This window comes from Stenella coeruleoalba (assembly GCF_951394435.1).
Source record: "Stenella coeruleoalba genome assembly, chromosome: 19".
NCBI lineage: Eukaryota > Metazoa > Chordata > Mammalia > Artiodactyla > Delphinidae > Stenella > Stenella coeruleoalba.
This window is the reverse complement of record NC_137165.1, coordinates 48,164,900-48,191,447: the sequence shown is the minus strand read 5'-3', so window position 1 is coordinate 48,191,447 and position 26,548 is coordinate 48,164,900. Positions and strand designations below refer to the sequence as shown.

The window sequence follows — 26,548 nt, the reverse complement described above, 5'->3', positions numbered from 1 at the left end:
CTCCCTGGAAGCAACTCTGACAAACAAGCAAGAAGACAGACAGCCCGACAGCAAAGTAGGCAAGAGACCAGAACAGGCAGTTCAGATGCTTCCCAGCAGTCCATGACCCTGTCAGTCGGCCAGGAAACGTGAGTACCCAGGCTGCAGTGTAGGACACGCGGGAAATTGGAGAATTCCGGCCAGAACTCACACGGCTGGCAGGGATGAGGACCTGGGGAAGAGAGTGGGGCACGTCCAGAAAGGTGGAGACTCAGATCCCTAAGACCTAATAACTTCACCACATGGGCAGAAAAAGTCTTACACGTATGTACCAGAAGAGATGTACAGAACATTCACCACAGCGTCATTCAAATCGGGGAACAGCCCGATGTTCACAGATACCAGCACAGATAAATAAATTGTGCGCATTTCTACAGTCAAATACCATTCAAGTGTGAAATTAAACAACAGCTACACACAACATAAATGAGTTGCTCAGTGAAAGAGGCAAGACAAAAGAATATACATGGTATTATTCCGTTTATTTAAAACTCAAAATCAAGCAAAACTAACCTGATTGTTTACGAAATATACACTTAATACGAACTATCATAAAGAAAAGCAAGAAAATTATAATCCCAAAGTCAGAATAGTGATGACTTCGTGGGGAGGGAGTCAGGGTGTACCTCTAAGGTATTAGCAATGCAGTACTTCCTGACTGAGTCGTAGTTACACATGTATTTACCTCCTAATTAATCTTTAAAGTGTACATGTATGTTCTGTGTATTTTTCTATAGGTACGTTCCATCTCACAACTTAAAAAAGTGCTTTAAATTGATAAAAAATCAAAAAGATTTCAGTGTTTTATTTGTACAAATATGCCCACTATGTCATTGGGAGGATATTTATCTTTAAACTGAGCAATAAGATAAACTAAAAGAGCTGTATTTGTATCTCTTATTTCTGCAAAATGGCTTCATGAGCATTGTGCTAATCAAACGAGCTGTGGATGAAGTAAGCTGAGAGGAAGCCTGTGGCTAATGTGAGGAGGTGGGGAGGGAGGTGCTGAAAGAGGAGGGGGGAGGAGGGGGAGGGGATGGGGAGAAGGGGAGGGGAGGAGGGAGAGGGGAGGGGAGGGGAGGAGGGAGAAGGGAGGAGGGGTAGGGGGAGAAGGAGGGGGCAAGGGGGGGAGAAGGAGGGGCATAGGCAGGGCAGGGGCCCCTCCAGGCACAGCAGCACCCCCAGCAGGCAGGAAGCAGGTGTGAAGGTGGGAACAGAAATGCAGGGAGGAAGCTGTCAGAACAGGAGCAGAGAAGCCGGCTATTCCAGGCCTGAATCCTTCCCTGGCTCCCATCAGGGACATGCTTGCAGGCATGTGCCTGGTCAGCCACAGCTGGGAATCTTAAAAAGGAAAACAAGGAAAATTGAAGCAGAAAAGGGTGGGTGATGTGAGGAGGATAAAAAGAAGTTATGCTAGAGTTTAGCCTATTTCTCTCCCACAAAGGGTATAGCAAGGCAGCAGGGCAGAGACAAAAGCAGGAAAATTTCCCTGAAAGGGAAGGTCTATTGATCAAACTCTTGAAAAACGGCCCTGTGTCTGGTGGCCTCACGCAGAACCCTACAAAGTTCTGAGGTTTCCTAAACCAGTCCCGACTCCTGGTTACGTGTGGGAAGGTGCACAAGTCTGCACAGGACCAGGCCAGTATTTCAAAGAGAAAGTGGGGAGAGTAGAGGAAGCCACAGTCGGGGTCAGGGTTAGGGTTAGTCTCTGCTCACAGCGTGACCTCCTCCGGGATGCTGTGCAGTGGCACCACCACACATGCAAGCCCCACTTCCTCCAAACCCAGGCAAGCACCCCAGGAACCACACCACAAGCCTTCTGGCCTCTAATTCCCACGCTTACTCCGTGGCACCAAGATGTCCACTGGGATGGGGCATCTTGTGTGGACCAGCTCAGCTCCTGTATTTGGCTGGACTTAAAAAATATTTGTAGAACAAATGAAGCGTCTTCTCAGGACTGAATTGTATTTTCAATCCACCTCACCACTTACAAAACACAACACTCTTTTTTTGATATTTATCACAATCTTCTGTAGTTGGGAGACAGAGCAGCTAATATTATCCCCATTTTGTAGCCAAGGAAACCAAGGTTTGGAATCGCTACGGAACTCATCCAAAATCTCATAGCAATTACACGTCAGGGTTAAAATTTGAACACAGGATCAATGGAGGGTCCAGTATTACAGTTCAAGGATCTACGTACGCAAAAAGCAAAACTGTCCAGAAAGTCTTAGCTCTGAAGAACATTCTAATATAGTCTTCCATCACCTCGTTTACCGGAATCACCTCTGCTGCTGGGTGTCTGAATAAAGTGAACATCTGCAAGTATGAGGAGAATACAGAAGACATTTAACACACCCCTGACCATCACCTGAGAAGGTCAAGGACGAACACACTGCAAAGTGATAGCGTAACAGAGTAACAGACTGTCTCAGCTGCACAGTGACTCTGCAGATTATAGATAAGCTCCTTGTTCTCCCAAGACCATTTTGAAAGAGGAAAAAGTTGCTGAAAGATGGAAGCATGAAAAGATCTTTATTATACATGAAAAGTGATGTGATATTTTAATAACAAGCCCAGATGTGTTTCTGCTCGTGGGCTGTGATCCCACCACCTTTCACCGGAGGCCATGCCTATCAGCGCCCGTCCCAGGGAGGGGCCTGCCCTGGTCAAGGTCACTGTGCTCACAGCTGGTACCCCATACCAGGAGCTGGTTTTAATAAAAGTCAGCTGGTATCTGAAATGCAAATAGGAGGGGGGCCTAAAGGATGGATACAAAGGGTCATCAAGCATGAACTGCAAAAGCCCAGAGTCTGCATGTCCTGATCCCAAGGTGTACCTGCAGATGGACTATCCTTACTACAGGAGGGAGGGTTCAAAACCTCCATATTTATTTGCCTAAAGTGTGCAGGATTCCACCATGATAACCAGGTAAGAAATGTTCTTGGCAGCCAAGGGAAAAGAATTTTAATGTATTATAAAAAATAACACTAATTCAAGATGAAACACTGTTTCCTTTCTGACCATAAAAATATTGGGTAGAGAAAAACTAATCTAGGCAAAGAATTTCAGAGTTAAAAGAAACCTGCATCTTTGAGTTCTGCAGCTTCTGAGTGGAGGGTGGTCCTGAGGGAGCGAGTCTGTGGACTCCCAGGGATGACCAACGCCCAGGATGGGTGAGGGGCAGGACGGACCACTTGCAAATGAAGGAAATAATAGTCTACAGCCAAGAAGATCTTCTGTGGAAGAAAGCAAAGTTGATTTTTTTGTTTTTGTTAAGTCTTCTTATGCTTGACATTTAGACAAATAGTATTTGAAGACAAAGATAGAAATTCCCTGGTCAAACCTCAGCCGCAGGACCCACACTCCAAACAGAGGATCCTGAAGCACAGGGAAGAGAACAGAGCAAACCCAACCCACGCACTGAGAGCCTATTTCCAGAGCACGGTGTCAAGGGACTCCCATACGTGACCTGCCTACGTTTTCCCAAACTCTGAGATACGTAGGGGAAGTAAGTCAGCTCGAGAGAAGTCGTCTGCCCGTGACTTTGCTACTTGGCTTGTACGGGGCAGGGCAGGACCCACAGGCAGGTCAAAATGCCTCCAAATCCACTTGCAGAAATGACAGGCTAATGGCACACAAATAATCCTTCTCTGTTCAACTAAGAAAGTTGTAAAAGATATTGAAAGAGTCTTAAACATAGAGTTAACAAGATTGTGGGGAACTACTGGGCCCAAGTCTCTGAGAAGCATTAGCCGAGAGAGGAAACAAGCCACTTGTACCCTCAAGTCCTCACTGATCTACAAGAAACAGCTGAAATTCCGACCGATGGTTCTGGTAACCCTGCGAGGCTGCAGGGAATGGAAATCAGAGCCAAGTGTCTGCTCAAGACTCGGCGGGGTGGGGGTGGGACTGCTATTCAACGACAGCACTTCCTAGCTCAGGCCATGGCAGGTTACCTCCTCAAGGTAAGAGGTGTGTGAGACACGTAGCCTAACAGGGCCTGGGAGCCTCAAAACTGGGTAACAAGGGTCCCAGGATGGTTCTCCCAGGCATCTGGAAGAAGCAAAGGAAAACCTCTGAGGGAAAGAACTTCCATTCAAGGCCTCAAATTAACTCCACAGAGAAGTATTCAAATACAACGACCAGTACACAAAGATAACTGGGCACATAAGTAAAAACACATGAAAGAACAGATAATAAAAGACTTCCCAGAGCAACCATTAAGAAAATAATTCAAAAAGAGTTAAAAATCAATAATTTATTATAAACAGTACACTAGAAAATATCTATTTAATTTTTTAAAAAGGGAAGCAGTAAACAAAGAACAGAGGAACAAAAATAATATGTCATAGAAAATAAATAGCAAAATGGCAGGCATAAATCCAATCGTAAAAAACTTAAATATGTGAACAAATTCAAAATTCTAATCAAAGATAAAAGTTGTCAACCTGCAATTTAAAAAAAAAACACAAAAACAAAACAAGTTCTACTTATACGCTATTTATAAGAGGCAAAATTCAGGTTCAAAGACACAAATACACTGAAAAGTGAAAGGATGTAAAAAGATACACCAAGCAAACTATAACCATAAGGGAGATGAAGTAGTTACACTAATACGGGGCAAAACAGACTTTTATTTTATTTTTTACCATCTTTATTAGAGTATAATTGCTTTACAATGTTGTGTTAGTTTCTGCTATATAACAAAGTGAATCAGCTATATGTATACATATCCCCATATCCCCTCCCTCTTGCGCCTCCCTCCCACCCTCTCTCTCTATCCCACCCTTCTAGGTGGTCACAAAGCACCGAGCTGATCTCCCTGTGCTATGTGGCTGCTTCCCACTAGCTATCTATTTTCCATTTGGTAGTGTATATATGTCAATGCCACTCTCTCACTTCACCCCAGCTTATCCTTCCCCCCTCCCCATGTCCTCAAGTCCATTCCCTACATCTGCGTCTTTATTCCTGTCCCTAGGTTCATCAGAACCTTTTTTTTTTTAGGTTCCATATATATGTGTTAGCATACGGTATTTGTTTTTCTCTTTCTGACTTACTTCACTCTGTATGACAGACTCTAAGTCCATCCACCTCACTACAAATAACTCAATTTCACAAAACAGACTTTAAAACAAAGAACTTTAATAGAAACAAAGAGGGACATTAAACACTGACAGAATGGTCAATCCATCAGAAAGATATAACGATTATAAATATTCATGTACCTAACAGCAGTGAAAAAACGGAAACAAAAATGAACAGAATTGAAGAGAGAAATAGACAATTCAACAATCAGAGTTGGAGACTTCAATACCCCACCATCAAGAATGGACAGAATAACTTGACAAAATACTGCACCATCAACCAACAATACCAACCTGCTGACTTCTCTCTGTGGACACCCACCCAACAACATCAACCTGCTGACATCTAACTATGGAACGCCCACCCAGTAACAACCGACTGCATACTGGACCACAGAACAGGGATCAGAAAAGTTAAAGATCTAAAAGCGTATAAAGGGTGTTCTCTCACCACAACAAAATTGTTAGAATTCAGAAATCGCAGGATTAGGGGAAATCTACCACCAATATGTGGCTATAAACAACGTACTTCTACATGGCCAATGGGTTAAAGAAGAAATCACAAGGAAAATTAGAAAAGACTATGAGGTGAATGAAAATGAAAACATGACATGACGCAAAATAGCTACAGCAATTCTTGGAGAAAATGCTACAGCTGTTAATGCCTATATTAACAAAGAAAGATCTTAGGAGCCAACCACCAAAAAAGAAGCAAACTCAACCAAAAGTAAGCAAAGGAAAATAAAGATTAGAGCAGAAATCAACGAAGTAGAAAAAAGAAAATCAATTAAAATAATGGCTGTTTTTTTTTTTTAAATACCAAGAAATTTAACAAATCTTTAGCTAGACTGGAGATGAATAAACTTTTTCTATAAAGGGCCAGATAGTAAATATTTTAGCTTTTGCTGCCACATACGGTTTCTGTCAATATTCTTTGTATTTTTTGGTTTGGTTTTGTTTTTACAACACTTTAAAAATAAAAAGACCATTTTTAGCTTAGAGGCTATATAAAAACAGTGTCTGCCAGTGGGTTTGGCCTGTGAGCTGTCATCTGTGGACTCCTGAGCTAGACAGACCAAGAAAAAGAGAAGACACAAATAACTAATTCAGGAGTGAGAAAGGAGACAGCAGTTCTTACCTCATAAAAATTAAAAGGACTATAAGTAACTGCATGCCAACAATTTAGATGAAATGAACGAATTCCTAGAAAGACATGAATTACTAAAATTGACTGAAAAAATATAAAATCTAAATAGATCTATAAAAAGCCAAAAAAAAAAGAACTAGTAATTTAAAATCTTGAAACAAAAAAGTCCAAGCTCAGATGGTGAATTCTACCAAACATTCAAAGAATAAAGAATATCCCACCTTTACAAAGTCTCCCAGAAAAAGGAAGAGGCAGCCAACTCATTCTCTGAGGCTCATATTACCCGATACCAAAGCCAGAAAATGACATCACAAGGAAAGAAAACTAAAGAACAATATCCCACATGGATATAGATGAAAAAGTCTTTGACAAAATAAGCAAACCAAATCCAGCAATGTATAAGAAGGATTATAAACTATAACCAGGTGGGATCTATCCCAGAAATACAAGGTTGCTTTACCATCTGAAAGCCAATTAATGTCATAGATCATACCAAAAGAAAGAAGAACAATCACTACATGATGATCTCAGTAAGCACAGAAAAAGCATTTCACAAAATCTAATGGTCATTCACGATAAAAATTCTCAACAAAGTAGGAACGGAAAGGAACTTCCCCAACCCAATAAAAAGCATCTACAAAACCCCTACAGCTACATCTTAATGGTGGGTGATGGAATGCTTTCCCTGAGGTTGGAAACAGGGACGGTATCTGCTCTTGTGACTTCTGTAGAGCACTGCAGTTCTGGTCAGTGCAATCAGGCAAGAAACGGAAATAAAAGGCATCCAGATCAGAAAGGAAGAAACTGCCTCAGTTTGCAGACAACATGATCTTGTATTTAGAAAACCCTAAGGAATCCACCAAAAAACTACCGGAATTAGTTTCAGCAAGGTCACATAATATAAGATCAAGATACAAAAATCAATGGTATTTCTATATACTGGCATTGAAGAATCTGAAATAAAATTCAGAAAATTTTACATTCACAATAGCATCAAAAGAACGAAATATTGAGGTATAAATTTAACAAAGGAAGTACAAGACTTGTATGGTGAAAATTACAAAACATTGCTGAAAGAAGTTAAAGACCTAAATGAACAGGTAGACATCCCATGTTGATGGACTGGAAGACTCAATTCTTCAGCAAAGCAATTTTCCCCAAATTTCTGCAGAGTGGCTGGGCCCGTGAGCCATGGCCGCTGAGCCTGCGCGTCTGGAGCCTGTGCTCCGCAAGAGAAGAGGCCACAACAGTGAGAGGCCCGCGTACCGCAAACAAACAAACAACAAAAAAAGATAAATATAGAGATCAGTAGAACATAACTGACAATAGAGAAATAACCTTTGCAGTTATGGTTGATTCAAGGCAGTTCAATGGGAAAAGGATAGTCTTTTCAACAAACTGCTAGGACAAGTGGATCACCACAGGGAAAAGGTAAATGCAGACCCTCATCACACGCAAAAATTAACTCAAAATAGATCACAGACCTAAATACAAGAGCTAAAATTTAAAAATCTTAGGTAAAAAAACTTGGAGCAAATATTGGTTACTTTGAATTAAGCAAAGAATTCTTAGATATGAAAACAAAGGCACAAATGATGAAAAGAAAAATTTGACAAATTGGGCTTCTTCAAAAGTTAAAAATTTTGTGTTTTAATTTAGGTATAAATTTATCAAGGAAGTAAAAAGGCCACCACAAACTGGGAGAAAATATTTACAAGTTCTATATCTAGCAGTAACCAGTGCCACCCTGAAGACACAACATCCTTCCCGACACTGAAGATCTTTCATTCTATTGCAGAGGTGAGTGTTACTGGCATTCAATCGAAGGAGAGATCCTAAATGGAAGTCCTGTGAGTGACAACTGCAGAGGGATGGAGCTCACAGCGGGGGGAGAGCCGTTAAAATGGAGGAGAACAGAAATGACACTTTTCTGAAGCATTTCCACCCAATCCCAGTACCCTTTCTCTGTCTCAGGGCATCCTTTATTTCTTCAGCTTTTGGAGAGAACTTATTAAGGCTATATACGAAAAAAATCTACAGTAAACAACATATTGTACTTAATTAACAGTGAAAGGTTTCAGTGCTCTCTTTGCGACTGCGAAGGAAACAAGAATGCCCATTATCATGATTTCTAGTTAAGAAGTCACTGGAGACTTGAGTCCAAAAAAAAAAAGAATAAAAGATACAAGGCTTACTAGAAAGAGAAAAAATGATTGCTTACATAAAGAACCCAAAATAATCAACAGAGAAATATTAGAATTAAAAATGAATTTAATAAGGTTTCTGGGGGCTTCCCTGGTGGCACAGTGGTTAAGAATCCGCCTGCCAATGCAGGGGACACGGGTTCGAGCCCTGTTCTGGGAAGATCCCACATGCTGCTGAGCAACTAAGCCCGTGCGCCACAGCTACTGAGCCTGCGCTCTAGAGCCCGTAAGCCACAACTACTGAAGCCCGCGCACCTAGAGCCCGTGCTCTGCAACAAGAGAAGCCACCACAGTGAGAAGCCCGTGCACCACAACGAAGAGGAGCTCCCGCTTGCCGCAACTAGAGAAAGCCCGTGCGCAGCAACAAAGACCCAACGCACCAAAAAAAAAAAGATTAATAAAGAGAATAGATGGTATTTATAAAAAATAATAATAAGCTTTCTGGATACAAGATCAATAAATAATTTCTTTATATGTCCAAAATTTTTAAAAATGATGCCTCTTACAATAGTATCAAAAAAGATCAAATAACTCTTTGGTGAGAATGTAAAATGGTATAGTCACTCTGGACAACATTTTGGCAGTTCCTCAAAATGTTAAAATCAGAGTTACCATGTGATCCAGCAATTCCACTCCTAGGTGGAACTGAAAACATCTATCCACACAAAAACTTGTACAGGAATGTTTATAGCAGCATTATTTATAATAGTCAAAAAGTGGAAATAACCCAAATGTTCATCAACTAGTAAATACACCAAAAAAAGTATATTCATAAGATGGACTATTACGCAACAGTAAAGAGAAATGAAGTCCTGACACACGCTATAACATGATGAACTTTGAAAACATCATGCCAAGTAAAAGAAGCCAGTCACAGAGATCACACAGTGTAGACTCCATTTATATGAAAAGTCCAGAACAGGCAAATCCATAGGGACAGAAAAGAGCTTAGTGGTCGCCCACGGCTAGGAGCTGGGGGAATGAGGGGGTGATTACTAATAGGTATGGGGTTTAATTTTGTGGTGATGGAAAAGGTCTAAAATTAGACTGTGGTGATGGTTGCACAACATTATGAATATACTGAAAACCACTGGATTGTACACTTTAAATGGGTGGATTTTTATGTGAATTACATCTCAGTAGAGCTGATAAAAATGTTTTTTAAAAAATCAAATACCAAGGTATTAATTTAACAAAGGACTTGTAAGCCCTGTGCTATGAAAACTACTCATGCCTATTGAGGTAAATTAAAGAAGACCTAAATAAATCAACGAACATATTTTCATTGTTAGGAAGACTCAATATCGTAAAGAAGTTAGTTCTCACCTAATTGATCTATAGATTCAGTATAATTCCAGTCAAAATCCTCAGAGGGGATTTTGTGAAAATTAACAAAATTACTCTGACATTTATATAAAAATGCAAAAAGATTTTTAAAAAACAGCCCAAAATATTAGGTAGATGAACAAGAAAACATATAACATCAAATTACAGTATGTTCTCTAAAGCTACACTGTGGTATCGGCAGACAAGAGGACAGATCAATAACCCAACTGGACAGAACACACAGGCCAGAAGCAGGCCATACGCACATTCACGCTGGGCTAAAGACAGCATGCAGAGGGCTTCCCTGGTGGCGCAGTGGTTGAGAATCCGCCTGCCGATACAGGGGACATGGGTTCGTGTCCTGGTGTGGGAAGATCCCACAAGCTGCGGAGCGGCTGGGCCCGTAAGCCATGGCCGCTGAGGCTGCGCACCCGGAGCCTGTGCTCTGCAACGGGAGAGGCCACAACAGTGAGAGGCCCGTGTACCGCAAAAAAAAAAAAAAAAAAAGACAGCATGCAGATCTGTGAGGAAGGATACAAATCAGCCAGGATGCCTGTACACTGGAGGGAGCACAAACTGACCAGCCACTGTGGGAACCCGGCAGCATCCACTGAACACGGGTACACAGAGACATCCCAGTTCCACCCCTACATGTGCATTTGTGTGTGTGCACCAAGATATATGCACAAGGATTTCTTGGCAGCATTGCTCAAATGCCCAAATGTCCAAACGGCAGAATGGATAAACTGGGCATATTCATATCGTGGAATATTAAACAGCAATGAAAAGGAGCGACTTCTCCACACAATTTAATTTACTGTAAATTTTACAGTAAACTTAATGTACTGTAAATGATGAAACAAATAAAAATCTGAACATGACAAGGACTGTCACCAGAACCACTTCTATTCAGTGTTGCATGGGGGGTGGGGGGGTGGGGCAGTTGTCCCAGCCAGGATAATGGGCCAAGAATAAGGAATAAAGGCACACGGACCAGAGAGAAAGAGGCAGTCTTTACTCACAGGTGCCGTGGTCACTTCATAGTGAGTTCTTACCCCAAAAAACAAAAACAAGACAAAACAAAACTAGAACTAATAAGGTAATTTAGTATATTTATAGCAATACAACTATAAAACTGGGAGACGACTTGTTAATACCATTTTCAATAACACCAAAACTCATAAACTACTTGGGAAGTATTTTGTTAAATTTATGTAAGACCTGTATACTAAAAACTACAAAACATTTCCAAGAGAAATTTAAGAAGGCCCAAATAAATTGAGAGATACATCATGTTTATGTATTAGAAGATTCAATATTAAGATTCCCAAACAGAACTATAAATTCAATTCAATTCCAATAAAAATCCAAGCAGGCTTGACAAGCTGATTCTAAACTTTTGCAGAAATCCAAAAGACCTAAACAGATGTGAAAACAATTTTGAAAAGGAAGAACAAAGTTGGAGGACTTATAATACCTGATTTTTTCAATAAAACGACATTGTAGCTTTATCACTACAGCTGCTACAGTAATCAAGACAGTATGGATTTGGTATAAAGATAGATAAAAAGAACAATGGAACAGAACAGAGTCCAGAAATGAAATGGATCTATATTTCTTTCAGTCATTGATTTTCAACAAAAGTGCCAAGGTAATTCAATAGGGAAAGGATAGTAACAACCAGTTATCATAGGGGAAAAAATGATCCTCAATCCTTACTTTACATCATACCCTCAAATTAACTTAAAAATAGATAACAGATCTAAATGTGTAAGATAAAACTATAAAACTTCTAGGAGAAAACAGATAAGAAAGTCTTGGGGTAGAAAACAATTTCGTAGGTTCTTAGATGGGACACAGAAAGCCTAATTCTTAAAAGGAAAAACTGGAAAATGGACTTTATAACAATTAACAACTTCTGTTCATCAAAAGGTAGTTTTAGGAAATTAAGAAGATAAACAGGCAAACTAAGCTGGGAGAAAGAACTTACATACAGAATTTAGTTTTTATATCTAAAAACTCAACACTAAGACAAAGAACTTAATAAAAACAGTAGTCAAAAGATTTGAACGGACACTTCACACAGGAAGATATATGCATCATCACTGAGCACCTGAATAAATGTTCGACATATTTAGTCATCAGGGAAATGCAAGCTAAAACAATGAGATAGAACTACATGCACACTACAAAGGCTCAAATTTAAAAGACGATTCCAAGTGTTGTAACAATACAAAACTACTGGAACTCTCGCAAATTGCTCGGGGGGGGGGGAGTGTAAAATGGCTCAGTCTCTTTGCAAGACAGTTTTGAAGTTTCTCACAAAGTTAAATGTACATGTATTATAGCACCCAGCAGTTCTATCTCTAGATATTTACCCATGAGAAACGAACACAAATGTCCGTGGTGAGACTTGTACACAAATTTTCACAGCCATCTTTACTCATAATAGCCAAATCCTGGAAAGCAATCCAAATGTCCATCAATGGATGGCTATATAAATAAACAATTTTGGTTTATCCATGCATTTGAATACACTACTCAGCAATAAAAAAACTGAATTATTGGTATAAGCAACAACACGGATAAATCTCAAAAACATATGATGAGCAAAAGAAGCCAACCACAAGAATATATACTGTATGATTCCATTTATATGAGGTTCTAGAACAGGGGGAAAATCTAATCTGTCGAAAGAACAGATAATTAGATTACTAACCTAAAGAAATTACATGTGTAGTTGCTTCAGGGAGGGGGGGAATGATTGTAAAGAGGCATGTGGAAACTGTTTGGGGCAATGGAAACGTTCTAAACTTGACTGAGATGGTTTTTATACATTTCTCAAACTCATTGAATGTACACTTAAATGAGTGTACTTTATTAGATGTAAGTAATATCCCAGTCAAGTGGATTTTTAAAGTATAATGTCTCTAATAAAGTAAACTCAGTATTTAGAAAAAACTTAATCTGACTTCACTCCATGATGCTTTTTGAAAATATTATAATTCTGGGTTTACTGGACAAGCTCCATAGCAGAAATACCAGAAATGCTCAGTATTATACATTACGCAACATCACCATCCTCAGAACGTACTATTTTCACCGTTCTAAGTTCCCTTCCAGTCCCTATCTATACACATATATAATTTTTCTACAGCTATAATTATAGCATAAGAAGAATACAAAAATAACTTAGAATCAAACGTGCAATTTTACCATATATGCACAAATTCAAGTCGTGCATTTTCCTCTGCTGACGGCACTTCCAACAGAACCCAGAACCCAAGTGCTGCCGACGCCCCACCACTGCTTCTTGCTCTGCCCCAGCTCCACCCCTTTCTTCCTGGAGCCCCGCCCCTGCCACTTGCTCTGTCCTGGGGGAGTGGAGGAAGGAATTACCTTCAGTTAGGAGAGAAGACAAGAATTCCCTCCCACCAGCAAGAGATTGGCAGGAAGGGGGGCGGAGGGAGTCTCGGTGGGAGGACACGCCCGGCACTGGCCCTGGTCCTGGTTCTGGTCCTGAGCCGGACTGGGGTCCACCCGGAGCACATGCATGCAGAGTGAACCCCGCCCTCTCCGGGGTGGAATCCACACCATCTTTCCTTACAATTCTGCCTCCTCTTCTCTGCAAGCCCACCCTGGCTGCAGGGCAGGCAGCTCCGACATAGTGCCCACCGGGGCCCAGGACACCCTGTGCAGGAGACAGAGACCTCTGCTCTCACAGCCCTCGCAGTTTGGTAAGACAGAGAGGGACAGCAAAACGAGCAGTAAGAGTCAGATTCTGCAATGGACAAGATGACCGCTCGGACCTCAGGAACACCATGGATGGAGTACCTGGGACAACACGGTCCAGCACTGACCTACCTGAGAACCAGAACGTGGGAAAATGCAAGTTCTTAGGTGGAGGCCACCCAAGGCCCACACAGCCCACGCTGGCCGCCAAAGAACCACTTTGGAGCTCATTAAAGCTGAGTCTGTCGGGGAGCCCGGGAGTGTGAGTGCCTGCAGCAGCGGGCCCCCAATCTCCGTCTCCAGCAAGCTCTCTCCCTGGCCAGCAGTTTCGGAACCAGTGCTGGGAAGGAGCAGCTGAGCAAACACCCGGGTCATCCCCCTTTCCTAAGCCTTAAAATGAAAGCACTCTGTACAAATAAAAAATATCTCAAAAGCTCACTACTGTCTGAGGCATCATTTTTTTTAAAAAAATCAAGTTTAGTGGCACTTAGCAAGAGCAGAGCTTTCCAGGCACAACAGGTTACGGTGCTGACAAAAACAAGAGTGTGTGGCGTGCCGAGGGACTGGCCTCGAGGGAGTGTGAGTAGCTACGGTGCCGAGACGTCTCAGATCTGTCTTCAACTATTTTCTGTCTTTCCTCTGTTCAAGGAAAATCTTTCTGAACGTGAGTGCTAACAATAAGGACTATTTCTTCTTTCAAAGAACCGGAGTAGGGCTTCCCTGGTGGCGCAGTGGTTGAGAGTCCGCCTGCCGATGCAGGGGACACGGGTTTGTGCCCCGGTCCGGGAAGATCCCACATGCCACGGAGCAGCTGGGCCCGTGAGCCATGGCCGCTGAGCCTGTGCTGAGCCTGCGCGTCCAGAGCCTGTGCTCCGAAACGGGAGGGGCCACACAGTGAGAGGCCCGCATACCGCAAAAAAAAAAAAAAAAAGAACAGGAGTAGAAGAGTCTACACACATGGATATTTACCGATCGGCAGCTGCCATCAAGTAAGGGGTCGCCCATTCCTCCACCTCATTAAATTAAGGTCGTCACCTGTTTCTTGAGCCTCCTTGGGAAGAGCCACCACTAAAATCACACGGCCCTGTTCCTGAGCCAGCTGATACCCTCCAGGCCTTGGGTCTGAAACACAAGCCCGTAATTTTTTTCTCGGGAAAGAAAAGGTGGGGGAGAGCAGAAAGGAAAGACTGGTGTGTTCGGAGAAGGAGAGGCAGGCAGGGCTGGCCATCCTGACTGCTGCTCCCAGCGTGGCCCCTGCAGGCAACAAACCTCCGGGCTTTCAGGACCGGAAGTCTGCAACACAGCGTCTTAGTGAATCCAGCTAAGAGCACCCTGCCACCTACCAACCCCCCGTACCACACAGCGGCATCAACACACTCAAATTAGTCGATAAAGTCTGTAAAAGAATTTCTACAGAAAACTTTGAATTTCCTGTCAATTATTTATTTTAACGGAGGGGGAGTGTTTGTTTACCATGTTACACTGTTGAAGACAGAAGGAAAAGTATAATTTTAAAACGTGGCAAAATTGCCTTTGATTTTAAAACAACTGAAGTTCAGCTCAATTCACATATTCACATGAAAACGCACAACCTCCTGCCCACCAGCAGCTATAAGACAGGGGTGAGGACTCAGGGACAACGAGGCTGGCAGGGAGAAGGGACCTGGAGGGTCCCCAGTGCCCCATGCTCTGGTTCCTCCTGGCCTGGTTGCACCTCTCCTGGGGCTTCCAAGCAACTTGTCTCCTGCTTTGGGGGGCAACAGTACTTATCCACGGAGCTGAAATTTCTAGGTGACATGCCTGGAAAAGCAGCAGCCTCGACCTGTTCCAGACCTGAACGCACAACATCTCTCAACTGTTTTCTAAAGTTGTAGCAGATTATCTCTAGCTGATTCCAATATTCTTTTCTGAATGATCCCATGCTAAAATTGACAAGTCAAACATAAAAATCAGGTGGCCACAGGGAACGATATTCAATACGCTGTGATAAACCATACCGGAAAAGACTATGGAAAAGAATATAAATATGTATAACTGACTCACTTTGCTGTTCAGCAGAAATTAACACAACATTGTAAGTCAACTATACTTTAGAAAAGTTTTAAAAAATTAGGTGGCATGCGATGCAGAGACAGGAGAAACAAACTTCCTCACTCGGCTGGCAACATCTGCATTTAATAAGTTACTGGCCAGTACACCATTCCAAATATAGTGAAAATAACACTATTCAGTAGCCTCGTGGTAACCACCATGCCCTGTGGTCAAATGCTTTGCTCTCAAAAACCCTCAAAGTAAAGTGCGTGGTCTCGTGTTCCACTCCCAGGAGGGACGTGGCGGGAGGCACTCAATCCTCTTCCTGCTGTCTCAACATTCCACCCCCTCCCCACACGCGCAGGGAAGAATTGGAGGGGAAATAGAAATACAAACCGCTAATATCTACATCAGTCAATGCTTCAACTTACCAGCAGTTTGGAAAAAGTGTTTAATGGCAAAAGAGGCCGAAATCACTTTTTCAGTCACCTGCAAATCAGTTACTTAAAAGATCCCCCCTTCCCCCTCCCCGGCCCACCACCCAGATTCTGTGCCGGTTCCTTCTCTGATCTCACAGAGAAAAAAAGCCAGACTGCGGTGGGCACGGCATGGGGAGGACTCAGGCCTGACCCAGGCAGGACCCTGCTCTGTCCCACGCTTCCTTTTAGACCCGAAGGTGAACGGGGTCAGGGCAGGGTGTACAAGAGCCAGGAACACGAAGGTCCAGGACAGTCCCTCCTGAGAGCGAGACCTCCCCCCGCGTGTCCAGGTGGCCGAGCAGCTCTCCCAGTTGTCAGGAAGGAGACTCCCTGGGGCCTGGGCAGGCAGCCTCCTCCATTCCCCCAGCACCGCGTCCTCCACTAGCCCCAACAGCTGGAAGCTGGGAAACTCAAGAGAAAAGCCCAGTGGATTCAACAGATCCCTGCTAGCATGTAGCGCCGTATCTTAGATCACCCTTCACGTGGATCTTCCTGCAGCCAGCTTAGGAACTGCCGCCGTGCCAGGCTATCTTCCAGGCGGGCACCCCCGTTTCTAACTTAAATACAGACGCCATCGGAGGTACTGTGCTGCTTCTCTGCACTGTAGCAGAACACTGTTCCAGGACCCAAGACGGACGGCAGGCGTGGGTGGGTGGGACGGCGGGCTCACAGCCTCCATGGCCTCAGTGGAGCACACTTCACGGGACGACAAAACCTACTGGGTATAAATGCCTGCTTGGAGGGAAAAGTGGGGACAGTCCAGGAAGCTGGCCCCACCATGAAACGAAGATGACTTTGGCAAATCTAAGTGTGTTGATAACACTCCTGGAACACGGAAGACCCGGGCTGAGCCTCATGGAAGCCTCCTGTCCTGGATGTGGTGAGGGAGGCCCCCGCTGCCCTCTGACAGTCAGCATGGCCTAAGCCACCTTCTGCAGCCAGGCAAGCAGATGCTGTGCTGCTGAGAGAGGGAGTGGGGAGGTGACCACAGTGCTGCAAACACGGGGCCGAGACCTCGTGCTTGATACCCTCCAACAATGAACACATCGGCCAGCCCAGAGGGCAGCAAAAGGCCACAACTGCACAGGAGCTTGAGGGGAGAGCAGCCAGCAGCCCCAAGACCGAATGCATGCTCCAGGAGCCTACAGGTCCGCAGACACCCTGGGGAGGGCTGGGGTGCCCAGGCGCACCAGGAAGGTCAGCAGATCTGCCGGGAGGACTGGGGAAAGGGGTAGCCAGGCGATTAATTTCTCTTCACCCCTGAGGCTGGGAAAGAACTGGGTTTTGAACAGGTCAGAAACCCAGGACACCTGGAAGCAGGTCTCTCCCAGACCCAGCAGAGGCCACCCACCCCTGGATAAAAGGGCTCAGTCCCAGGAGTGGAGACCCCACACCTCCTGGCACGCCTGCTGCCACAGCCCCTGGATGGTGTGGCCTGGCCTCCAAGGGTGCAGAGTCATAAACAAACAAAATCAACCATTAATGCGCTTACGAGGACCCAGGACACAGAGCGAAGTGGCAGCTCTCTAGAGCTGCCGGAGGAGAGGACAGAAAAGAGGAGCTCTCAAAGGTGTCCTAGAACACGGAGGAATGGAAAGCATAACATCTAACTTCTAACAGCAATGGCGAAGATGAAAGAGGTGGTCACAGCCCACAGCTGAGTAAATGAACTGGAAGGTCGAACTATAATATTCAAAGTTACAGAGAAACAGAAATCAAAAGGGAAGTGAGCAAACTGTAAGACCCAACATTCAAACACGAGAAGCCAAAAGAAGAAAACAAGCTAAGAGAAGGAAATTAAGAGCCAATATAGAAAAATTCATCTCATCTGAAAAAACCTTGAGTCTGTACTTTGGAAGAGCTCGCCACGTTCCAGAAATGATTCCTGACACACACAGAAAAATTCCCAAATTCCAAGAAGATGGAAAAAATCTTAGAAATCTTTGGTAAAAAAACATATTTTAAAAACCAGTAAGTTCCAACTGACACAGAAAAAGCATGCAACAAAATCCAACACCTGTCCATGATAAAAATTCTCAGCAAGTTAGGAACAGAGGATGACACACAACGTGAAAAGCTACTGCTTCCTCCCAGGACAGGAGGAAGTGAAGATGTCTGCTCCACGTGCATGGAAGTTCCAGCCAGAGCAATAAGGCAAGAAAGGCAAATAAAAGGCCTCCAGATGAGAGAAGAAGAAATAAAACTGCTCCCATTTGCAGATGATGTGATTGTCCACCTAGAAAATCCTCAGGAATCTAATCTAAAAACCTAGAACCAGTGAGTTCTACAAGATCAACACATAAAATAATCACATATCTATATACTAACAACGAACATAGAAATTAGAGATATTATGTCCACAAACAACTGCTCCAAAGAAAATGAAGTATGTTGGTGCAAACTTAACAAAATATGTACGTGATCTGTATCCAAAAACCACAAAATGCTGATGAAAGAAATCAAAGACGACATAAGCAAATGCAAAACACATTTTTAGGAAAGGCCACAGACACCCCCTTCTAAGTAGAATTTATTTCCTCATGATGGTGCCCAGATCACACAGCGTGGGTCCTCTGTCTGAAGGCCATAGGCCAGAGCCCCGCAGGCCCTCGTGGGAGGCACCAGCCCCACTCTGCATGGGTTTCTTCTGGGGCAAATCCCTGTGTCCCTGAGCTTTGTGCTTTGCCTCCTGGGCTTGGAGGGACTGTCTCCGCGGACTTCAACTTCCCACAAGGGGATGGGTGTCGACCTCCTGCTCACCCGAAACACTGCTGACAGACACCTTCTGAGATAATCGGGGTCTTTGTGTGACTTGCTTTCTCTCCAAAACAAATATCCTTGGACACATCTGGGACTAGGAGTGACACTGAGGTCACCCCGGGAGGCCCTTCCAACACTCTGGAAAGGCACTATTGGCCCCCAGGCAGCAGCCTGCAGGACAGCTACTAAGAGCACACTCTTTGAAGGGCTGCACTACAGTGATGGGCTCTGAAAGTCAATCTGTAAACAGACTGAGAAACTCAGAACATCGCTCTCCATGGAAATGACAGCCAACAGGATGGCTGGGTTCCAAGATAAGTATACAGAGGTATCTAATTCAGTCTAACGGAACCATTTAAATTGAACACATAAACCCGAACTCCACTCATTCATTTAACAAGTATCTATTAATACCTACTATTTGCCAAGTTCCAGGTGCTTCAGAAACATCAGTGATAAAACGGGGCCTATTCCCTCCTGTGTGCAGCTGGCATTCTATCAGGGAAGGCAGACAATGACGATAATAAAGAACGCAGTACTGAAGGGGATAAATGCCGTGTGCAGATCTGAAGTGCTGGAGGTGGGAAATCCCAGGCGCAGGCAGGCCCCACCACTGCACAGAGGGGTGAAAGCATCACTGAGAAGCCGGAAGGGATGGTGTGTTGGGTAAGGCAGGTGCACGAGAGAGAGAAAGGGCAGGGCCCGAGGGCGTGGGCTGCAGGAGGTGAAGTGGCCGCTCTCAGGGGAGGCTAGGGAGGCAGCAGCGGCACAGGGCCTGAAGTCACCTGAGCTCTGGCTTTCGCTGTCTCCGTCTGTCTGTTCGCTGCTGTATCCCTTGCACCCGCTGCTGAACCTGGCACATCCAGGTACCGATTTGCTGAATGAATGAACTCCAGTCCCAGGAGCAGCATGGGAGCTGGTCTCCCCTGATGTTGTCACTCCTAGTGAAATGTGTTCTGAATCCAAACACGGGCACCAGACTGCATCCCAGGTGGCTAACAAGTCAAAATGCAACCTCGCTGCCCCAGCAAAGGGGCCTCATGAACCCATTCTTCATGCAGAAATGGTCCATTCTGATGCACCATCTGTGGTTGTGCAGCGCTGGCATCACTCCCGTGCTGAGACGGAACACAGCGGGCACACTCGCACCCAGCCTTCACTGGAGACCACAGCCATCTTCTTCCCACAAGTACACACTCAGGGGCCAAGGCCTGTTCCCCGCAGACCCTGCCACCATCCTCACACTCCGTTCCCAGACAGGGAACGCCTCCTTCATCAAGTGACCAGAGGGCATCGTCAGGGTTGGGGCAAATCAAAATCACAGGCACCCAAGGAGACAGTGAGGAGAAGGCAGCACCCCTTCTGAGATTTCTGGACAGAGACACTTGGCCCAACACCGTTACTCAGTTTTAAGGGCATTCTACAAAAGTGCCTGGGAATCTTCGAAAACATCAAGATGAAGAAAGTCAGGGAGGTGCTGTGGAATGCTCCAGAGGAGGAGATGAAAGACTCCCAGGTAAAGGCAACATGGGTTCTGGGGCCCTTGGATGAAACGTGAATGAGGTGGGCACTAGTATCAGCCACCTGTCGGCGAGACATTCCTGCTCTGGGTCGGAGGAGACGTTCTTCTTTACAGGAAACACACACGGAAGTACTCCGGGCTGATGGGTGCAATGCTGGCCTTCAAAACAGAGTTTTTGGTACTATCCCTGCCACTCTTCTCAAAGTTGGAAAAAGGAAAATGGGCAAAAAGATGTAAACACGTGTCACGAAAAGAGGAAACTCACATGGCCAACTGACATGGAGTGAGGCTGACCAAGCTCGAGATCAGGGGGCACAAATCAAAGCACAGAGGGGCTCCACTCTGCTCCCACCTGCTGGACAAGATTTAAGAGCCTGAGGACACCCAGTGCTGGGGAGGCTCGGGACCCACAATGACCTGCCAGAAGGGATGGACGTCTCCAGCCACATGACAGCAGCACAGCTCCTCTCCCACAGACGAACCCGCTCATCCCCCGAGTCCTGGACGCTCACTTCTGGGTGTGAATACAAGAGGAACTCTCATACGTGTACAACAGGGGGCGCGTGCAAGAACGTCCACAGCAGCTATTCACAAGGGCAAGAGCGTGGAAGCGGCCCGGGTGCCCGTCAGTAGGAGAATATGGGTGAATACACGCAGTGTGTTTGTCCAGTGGAATGTTGTACAGCAGACGAATGAATGAGCTGCAGACAATAGAGAAACAGAATGGAACAGAAAGTCTGGAAATAAACCTACACTGACATGGCCAATTGATTCTCAACAAAGCACGGAGGCAATTCAATTGAGAAAAGAAAGTCTCGTCAACATTGGTGCAACTTAATATTCATATGAAAAAATTAACGCCTGCTTCCTACCACATGAGACACAGAAATGAACACAAGGTGGATAATGGGTCTAAACATAAAAGTAAGAAAACAAGAGAATAACTCTTTTAGGGCAAGCAGAAACTTCTCAGAAAAAAAAAATTTAACTATAAAAGAGAAAAATCAATAATTGGAACTTCATCAAGACTTAAACTTCTGCTCATCAAAAGACACCATTAAAAAATGAAAAGGCAAGCCACAGACAGGGAGAAAATACTCAGAACACACATCTGACAAAGGACTTGTATCCAGAATACACAACAAACATTCACAACTCACGAATAGGACAAACAACCCATTTTTTAAAAAATAGGCAAAGATTTGGACATCTCACAAAAGAGGATTTATGAATTGCCCATAAACCGATGAGAAGGTGCTCAACGTCACTAGCCATCAGGGAATGTAAATGAAAACAAAGGAGACGCACTTCACATCTGCTAGAATGGTTGAAACCAAGGCTGACCCATCAATGTTGGGAGAAGGTGGAGGGACACAGAGCGGCCATACTGCACCCGCCAGGTCCCTTCACCTGCAATTCCTCAACTCCGCCCCTCGGTATCTTCCCAAGAGAAAGGGAAACACACACCCACAGAAAGACTTACATCAGGATGTTTATGGCACTTTTATTGAAATAACAGGGGACTTCCCTGGTGGTCTAGTGATTAAGAATCCGCCTTCCAATGCAGGGGAAGCAGGTGCAATCCCTGGTCAGGGAACTAAGATCCCACATGCCGTGGGGCAACCCAAGCCTGCGCGCTCTAGAGCCTGTGTGCCACAACTAGAGAGCCTGCGTGCCACAACTACTGAGCCCGCATGCTCTGGAGCCTGTGCGCCACAGCTAGAGAGAGAAGCCCGTGTACCGCAACTAGAGAGCCCGCATGCCTCAACTAAGACCCGATGCAGCCAAATAAATTAACTAATTAAAAATAAAATAAAATAACCCAAACTGGCAACTGCTCGAATGTCGACCAGCAGTAGCACAGAAACTAACTGTGGTAGCTTCACACCACGGGTTAAAGCACAGAGCGACCCACCACCCCTCACAGTCACGGGGGACCACGACGTGGCGTGGAAGCTAAACGCAGGTGCTCACACCATGTGGCTTCACTCACGCTGTCTGGAAGCAGCTCTGGATGACGGAAACATCTTCCGCCCTGACTGGGCTGTTAGTTATAGGGGTGTATAAAAGTGTCAAAACCCTCACATTGCTCACTTTGTACACAGTTTTCACGCTGAAATCTTGCATTTCACTGTATATAAATTTTACCTCAATTTAAAACAACAGGATGAACTATAATGACGTGCAACGACATGGATGGACCTTAACAATTTAAGTTTAAAAAGTTCAAAAATATTATATACAGCCTGGTACTCTTTTTATAAAGTTAAACACAACTGAGAACTTTTAATTGATTTTTCTCAGATTTGCATAGATACCAAAACGCTCAGCAGGGGGTGAGGACAGGGCATCATGTGGCGGTTGCCAGGAGCAGAAGTCAGCATAACGAGGTTGGAGCCGGGAGCTCACGTTAGCCTCGGACAGCAGGCTCACAGGTGCCGAGCATTATCAAAATAAACATGCAGGCACAGTCACGGACACAGAAGCAAACAACAAGACGGATGCATGGACCAGTGACGAGGAGGCATCCTGAACCCAGGTTCAGGGTTCATCCAGTTTTGTGCCCCTGAGACCCTGGGACCTAAATTCACAAAGAGGAAAAGAAATCACCATGGAAACTGGAAAACAACGATGATAACTAAAATTTCTGCTCAGAACTTATGGGATACCCCACAGCTGTCATGAGAAGAAAACAATTGCCTTACATTGCACTTCAGAGAAGGGAGGGGCTGCAAGCAAGGAGCTCGGGGTCCAATTTAAGGTCAGAGGTCGAGCACCAGGATGAGCCTGAACACAGCAGAAGAAACAAAACCACAAAGATGGAAAATCAAAGGAACAAAACAAATAAACGTAGAGGAAAATGAGCCCAAAGGGCAGTGGTCAGACAAAAGAAGTGTAGCCCCACCCTGGAGGAGCCCTGCACCCCCAGACCTGGAGCAGCGCCTCACCCCCAGACCTGGAGGAGCCCAAGGGAAGACTGCATACAGATAAATGTTCTCAGAGTGCCTTAAAGTCACTAAAAAGAAAATCTATAGTTGAGTATACACTACACATACAATTATGTGTTCTTTTCTCACCCATCATAATCATCTGTCATGTTATTAAAAATTCTTTATGAGCATTACAGTAATTCTCTCATACAGATTGACCACAATTCACTTCACTGTTAATCTACTATCCAGTATTAACTTGTTTCCATTAACTAATTTTCCATCATTATAAATAACACTAAAGCCTCTTTGTACATAAATCATTTTCAGAATTTCAAGGATACCTAGAAGTGAAATTCAGGGTCAAGGGCACAAGCATTTTTTTTTTTTTTTTTTTTTTGCGGTACGCGCGCCTCTCACTGTTGTGGCCTCTCCTGTTGCGGAGCACAGGCTCCAGACGCGCAGGCTCAGCAGCCATGGCTCACGGGCCCAGCCGCTACACGGCATGTGGGATCTTCCCGGACCGGGGCACAAACCCGTGTCCCCTGCATCGGCAGCCAGACTCTCAACCACTGCGCCACCGGGGAAGCCCGGGCACAAGCATTTTTAAAGTTCTTAATACAAAATGCAAAATTATGCTGTCAATGCTACCAGTTCACGTTGCATTTCCAAACACTGAGTATCTACATTTGTAGAGAACTTTGTTAATTTGATTTTTAAAAGTAGTATCTCAGTTAATTTAATTTGTGTTTGATCACAAACGATGTAACATTTTTTAAAGGTCATTGTTTGCATGTCTACCTCTGAGAGTATCAACTCCTGTCCTTTCCTATTTATCTACCACTCATTTTTCTTTGTGTTTTCTCACCAACTTGCATGAGTTACTTCTATTTAAGGTTATTAATCTTTTAAGCATTGTATTTGTCAAGACCTTCCTAGCTTATCTTCACTTTGTTTATACGTTTCTCTGCTGTGCAATTTTGTGTCTATATGTAACCCTATTTATCAAAAATCAGTTCCCTCATTAGGTGCTACAGCAATTAAACAGCAACGACTTATCAACCTGAAAGGCCGATTGTAACGTATTAGAACAATGATTTTCAAGAACCACACTAAAATGTAATACCTCTTAATTATTCAAAACATATAGTCACACGTTTTAAATAAAACAAAGAGTTACTTACCGAATCCAAAAAGCAAAGGTAAGATCCTGAGCTCTGTGCTATGGCTTGATTTTTAGAATATCCGACTGTTTAAAGAAGAAAAGGAAAAGCTCTTTTAGAATTCAATTTTCAATGAATTCTCTTTCATAAAATTCAGTGTGATGCACACAGTAGGAAAGCTAGGAACATTCTGTACCACCAACTAAAAAATCAGGCCTCTTTAGAAGAAACTGATGGAGTAAGTATAATGATAAGAGACAACAGTCCACCCAGTACCAGTGTTAAAGCAGGATGTGCTCACAGGAGGAAAATAAAGTCAGCAAACATTTATCCAGTACAGCACTAAGCTAAACCCTGGGGAATACTTTTAAAAAACAAAATTACAATGTCCCTGAATGGAAGGACTTGAGAAGAACTGGCAGGAACACTTTCTATAAAGTCTCTGTTGATAAAAGTCACGATACGGTTACCCGGCAGTTGGGGCCACATACACACGTGCGATCAGCTGGTAGAAGCTCACTGGACTGGACACTTCGTGGGCAGTTACCTGAACACGTATTTCAGTGATGAGGTACAGGCCCTGTCAGTGTCCACTGTTCCTGCACATACTGGGACCCCCAGCTCTTCCGGGAGGTACAGACCCTACTTCACCAAGACATGATCGGCACAAGAACCCCTCTTGGGATGGAAAATACACCACGCGTATGAAAATACACAAGGAGGATGGACAATCGTGGCCGCACGCGGCGTGGGTGCCCCTTGCACCGCCGAGCACAGGGAGCAGGCACCATGTGGGGACGGCACACGGAGCACAAAGGCAGCAGATTCACCTGCGCACCTGGAAATCAGGGAAGCGGTTTCCCTTGGGGAGGGGGGCTTCTGGGCCGGTGATGTCGCTCTTCATCAGGGTGCTGGCTGCACGGTGTGTTCAGTTTGTGAAAATTAATTGAGCTGTACAAAGATGATAGGTGTACTTTTCTGTATGGATATTATATCTTAAGAAATGTTTTAGAATCCTTGCCTTCAGAGATTAGACCTGAGTTGGAAGGAGAGGTAACCAACAACCTATATTAAATGCCAAATGAACGGTGGGAAGCTCTAGGGAGGCTTATGGAGAGAAGACGAGACCACGGCAGAGGGGGCCAGAGAGATGACGCGAGTTTACATCGAGAGAATGGGGTTCTGAGTGATGAACTGGGCAGTGAGCAGCATGGGGAGGAACGGCAGCTTTCAAGGGAGGGCAGCCAGGATAAGGCTTCCGAATAAGGAACAGAGCGCAGAAATGAACACACAGCAAGCTCGGTCTACATGCTGAGGGCGGGGCAGGTTAGAGGAGGCACTTAGTCCAAAAGAGGGGACCAAGGGGCCTTCGAGGGGCACAATTCCCACCTTCCCTAGAAAGGAAATTCTGGTGCCTGAATCGTATTACAGAGACACTTAGATTTGGTGCCACCGAGGAAAGTCGCACAAAGCAGAACAGGTGTGGGCAGAGTTAAAACAATAAATCCCTCTTACTCAGAGCTGAGACAACCCGAAAAATGTTGGTCCCAGGGGACACCAGCAAAGTGTCTGCCCCAGGCCTCACCCCAGGTGCTCCCCAGTTTTCCGCTGTAAGGGGAACAGGGAGAGAAGGCAGGTCCCTCCTGTTACTCAGCCACTTTCTGGAACAAACCACACTGCAACCAGAAGTAAGGACCTTGGCCCTCATGCAGGGCGTCAAAGGGTGTGACCTAGAGCAGTGCCTTTGGCTGTTTTCACATGAGGTAGCACCTTAATTTCCAGCATTAATCCTAGAGCTTAGCCAACCCAAACCAGTTAGCAGGACAGTCACAGATTTCAAAGAACCACAGGTATAACAAGCAAGAGAAGGAAATGCACACAAGGGGAGACAGGGGCCTGGCTCCTGACCTATAGCAACTATAGGTAAATCTCCATCATCACCACAAAGCAAGGCAGGCCCAGAGAAAGAGCTCATGGAATCAAAACGAAAAATGGGAAAAGACACGCTGAAATTAACAGGGGCTGTGTTTAAAAAGTGGTTTTATTAGCGTTGGGTTTTAGAAGGGGAAATATCAAACCCAAGAATTTGGGTAATGAAGGAAAATGCATCTACTAAGGAAGCTGAAAG

At 44.5% G+C, this 26,548-nt stretch overlaps 1 protein-coding gene across 2 annotated transcripts in view; it reads right to left on the bottom strand.

Moving 5' to 3' along the window:
- The window catches only part of B3GNTL1 (UDP-GlcNAc:betaGal beta-1,3-N-acetylglucosaminyltransferase like 1), a 118,843-nt gene that overhangs the window by 74,232 nt on the left and 18,063 nt on the right, over positions 1-26,548 (bottom strand). Inside the window, exon 4 of one of the 2 annotated variants that reach the window (XM_079904180.1) lies at positions 24,442-24,506. The exons of the other annotated variant lie outside the window; for it this stretch is intronic. Within the exon in view, the coding sequence (XP_079760306.1) occupies positions 24,442-24,506 (65 nt within the window). The remainder of the gene's footprint in view (positions 1-24,441; positions 24,507-26,548) is intronic. 2 annotated transcript variants of the gene reach the window in all.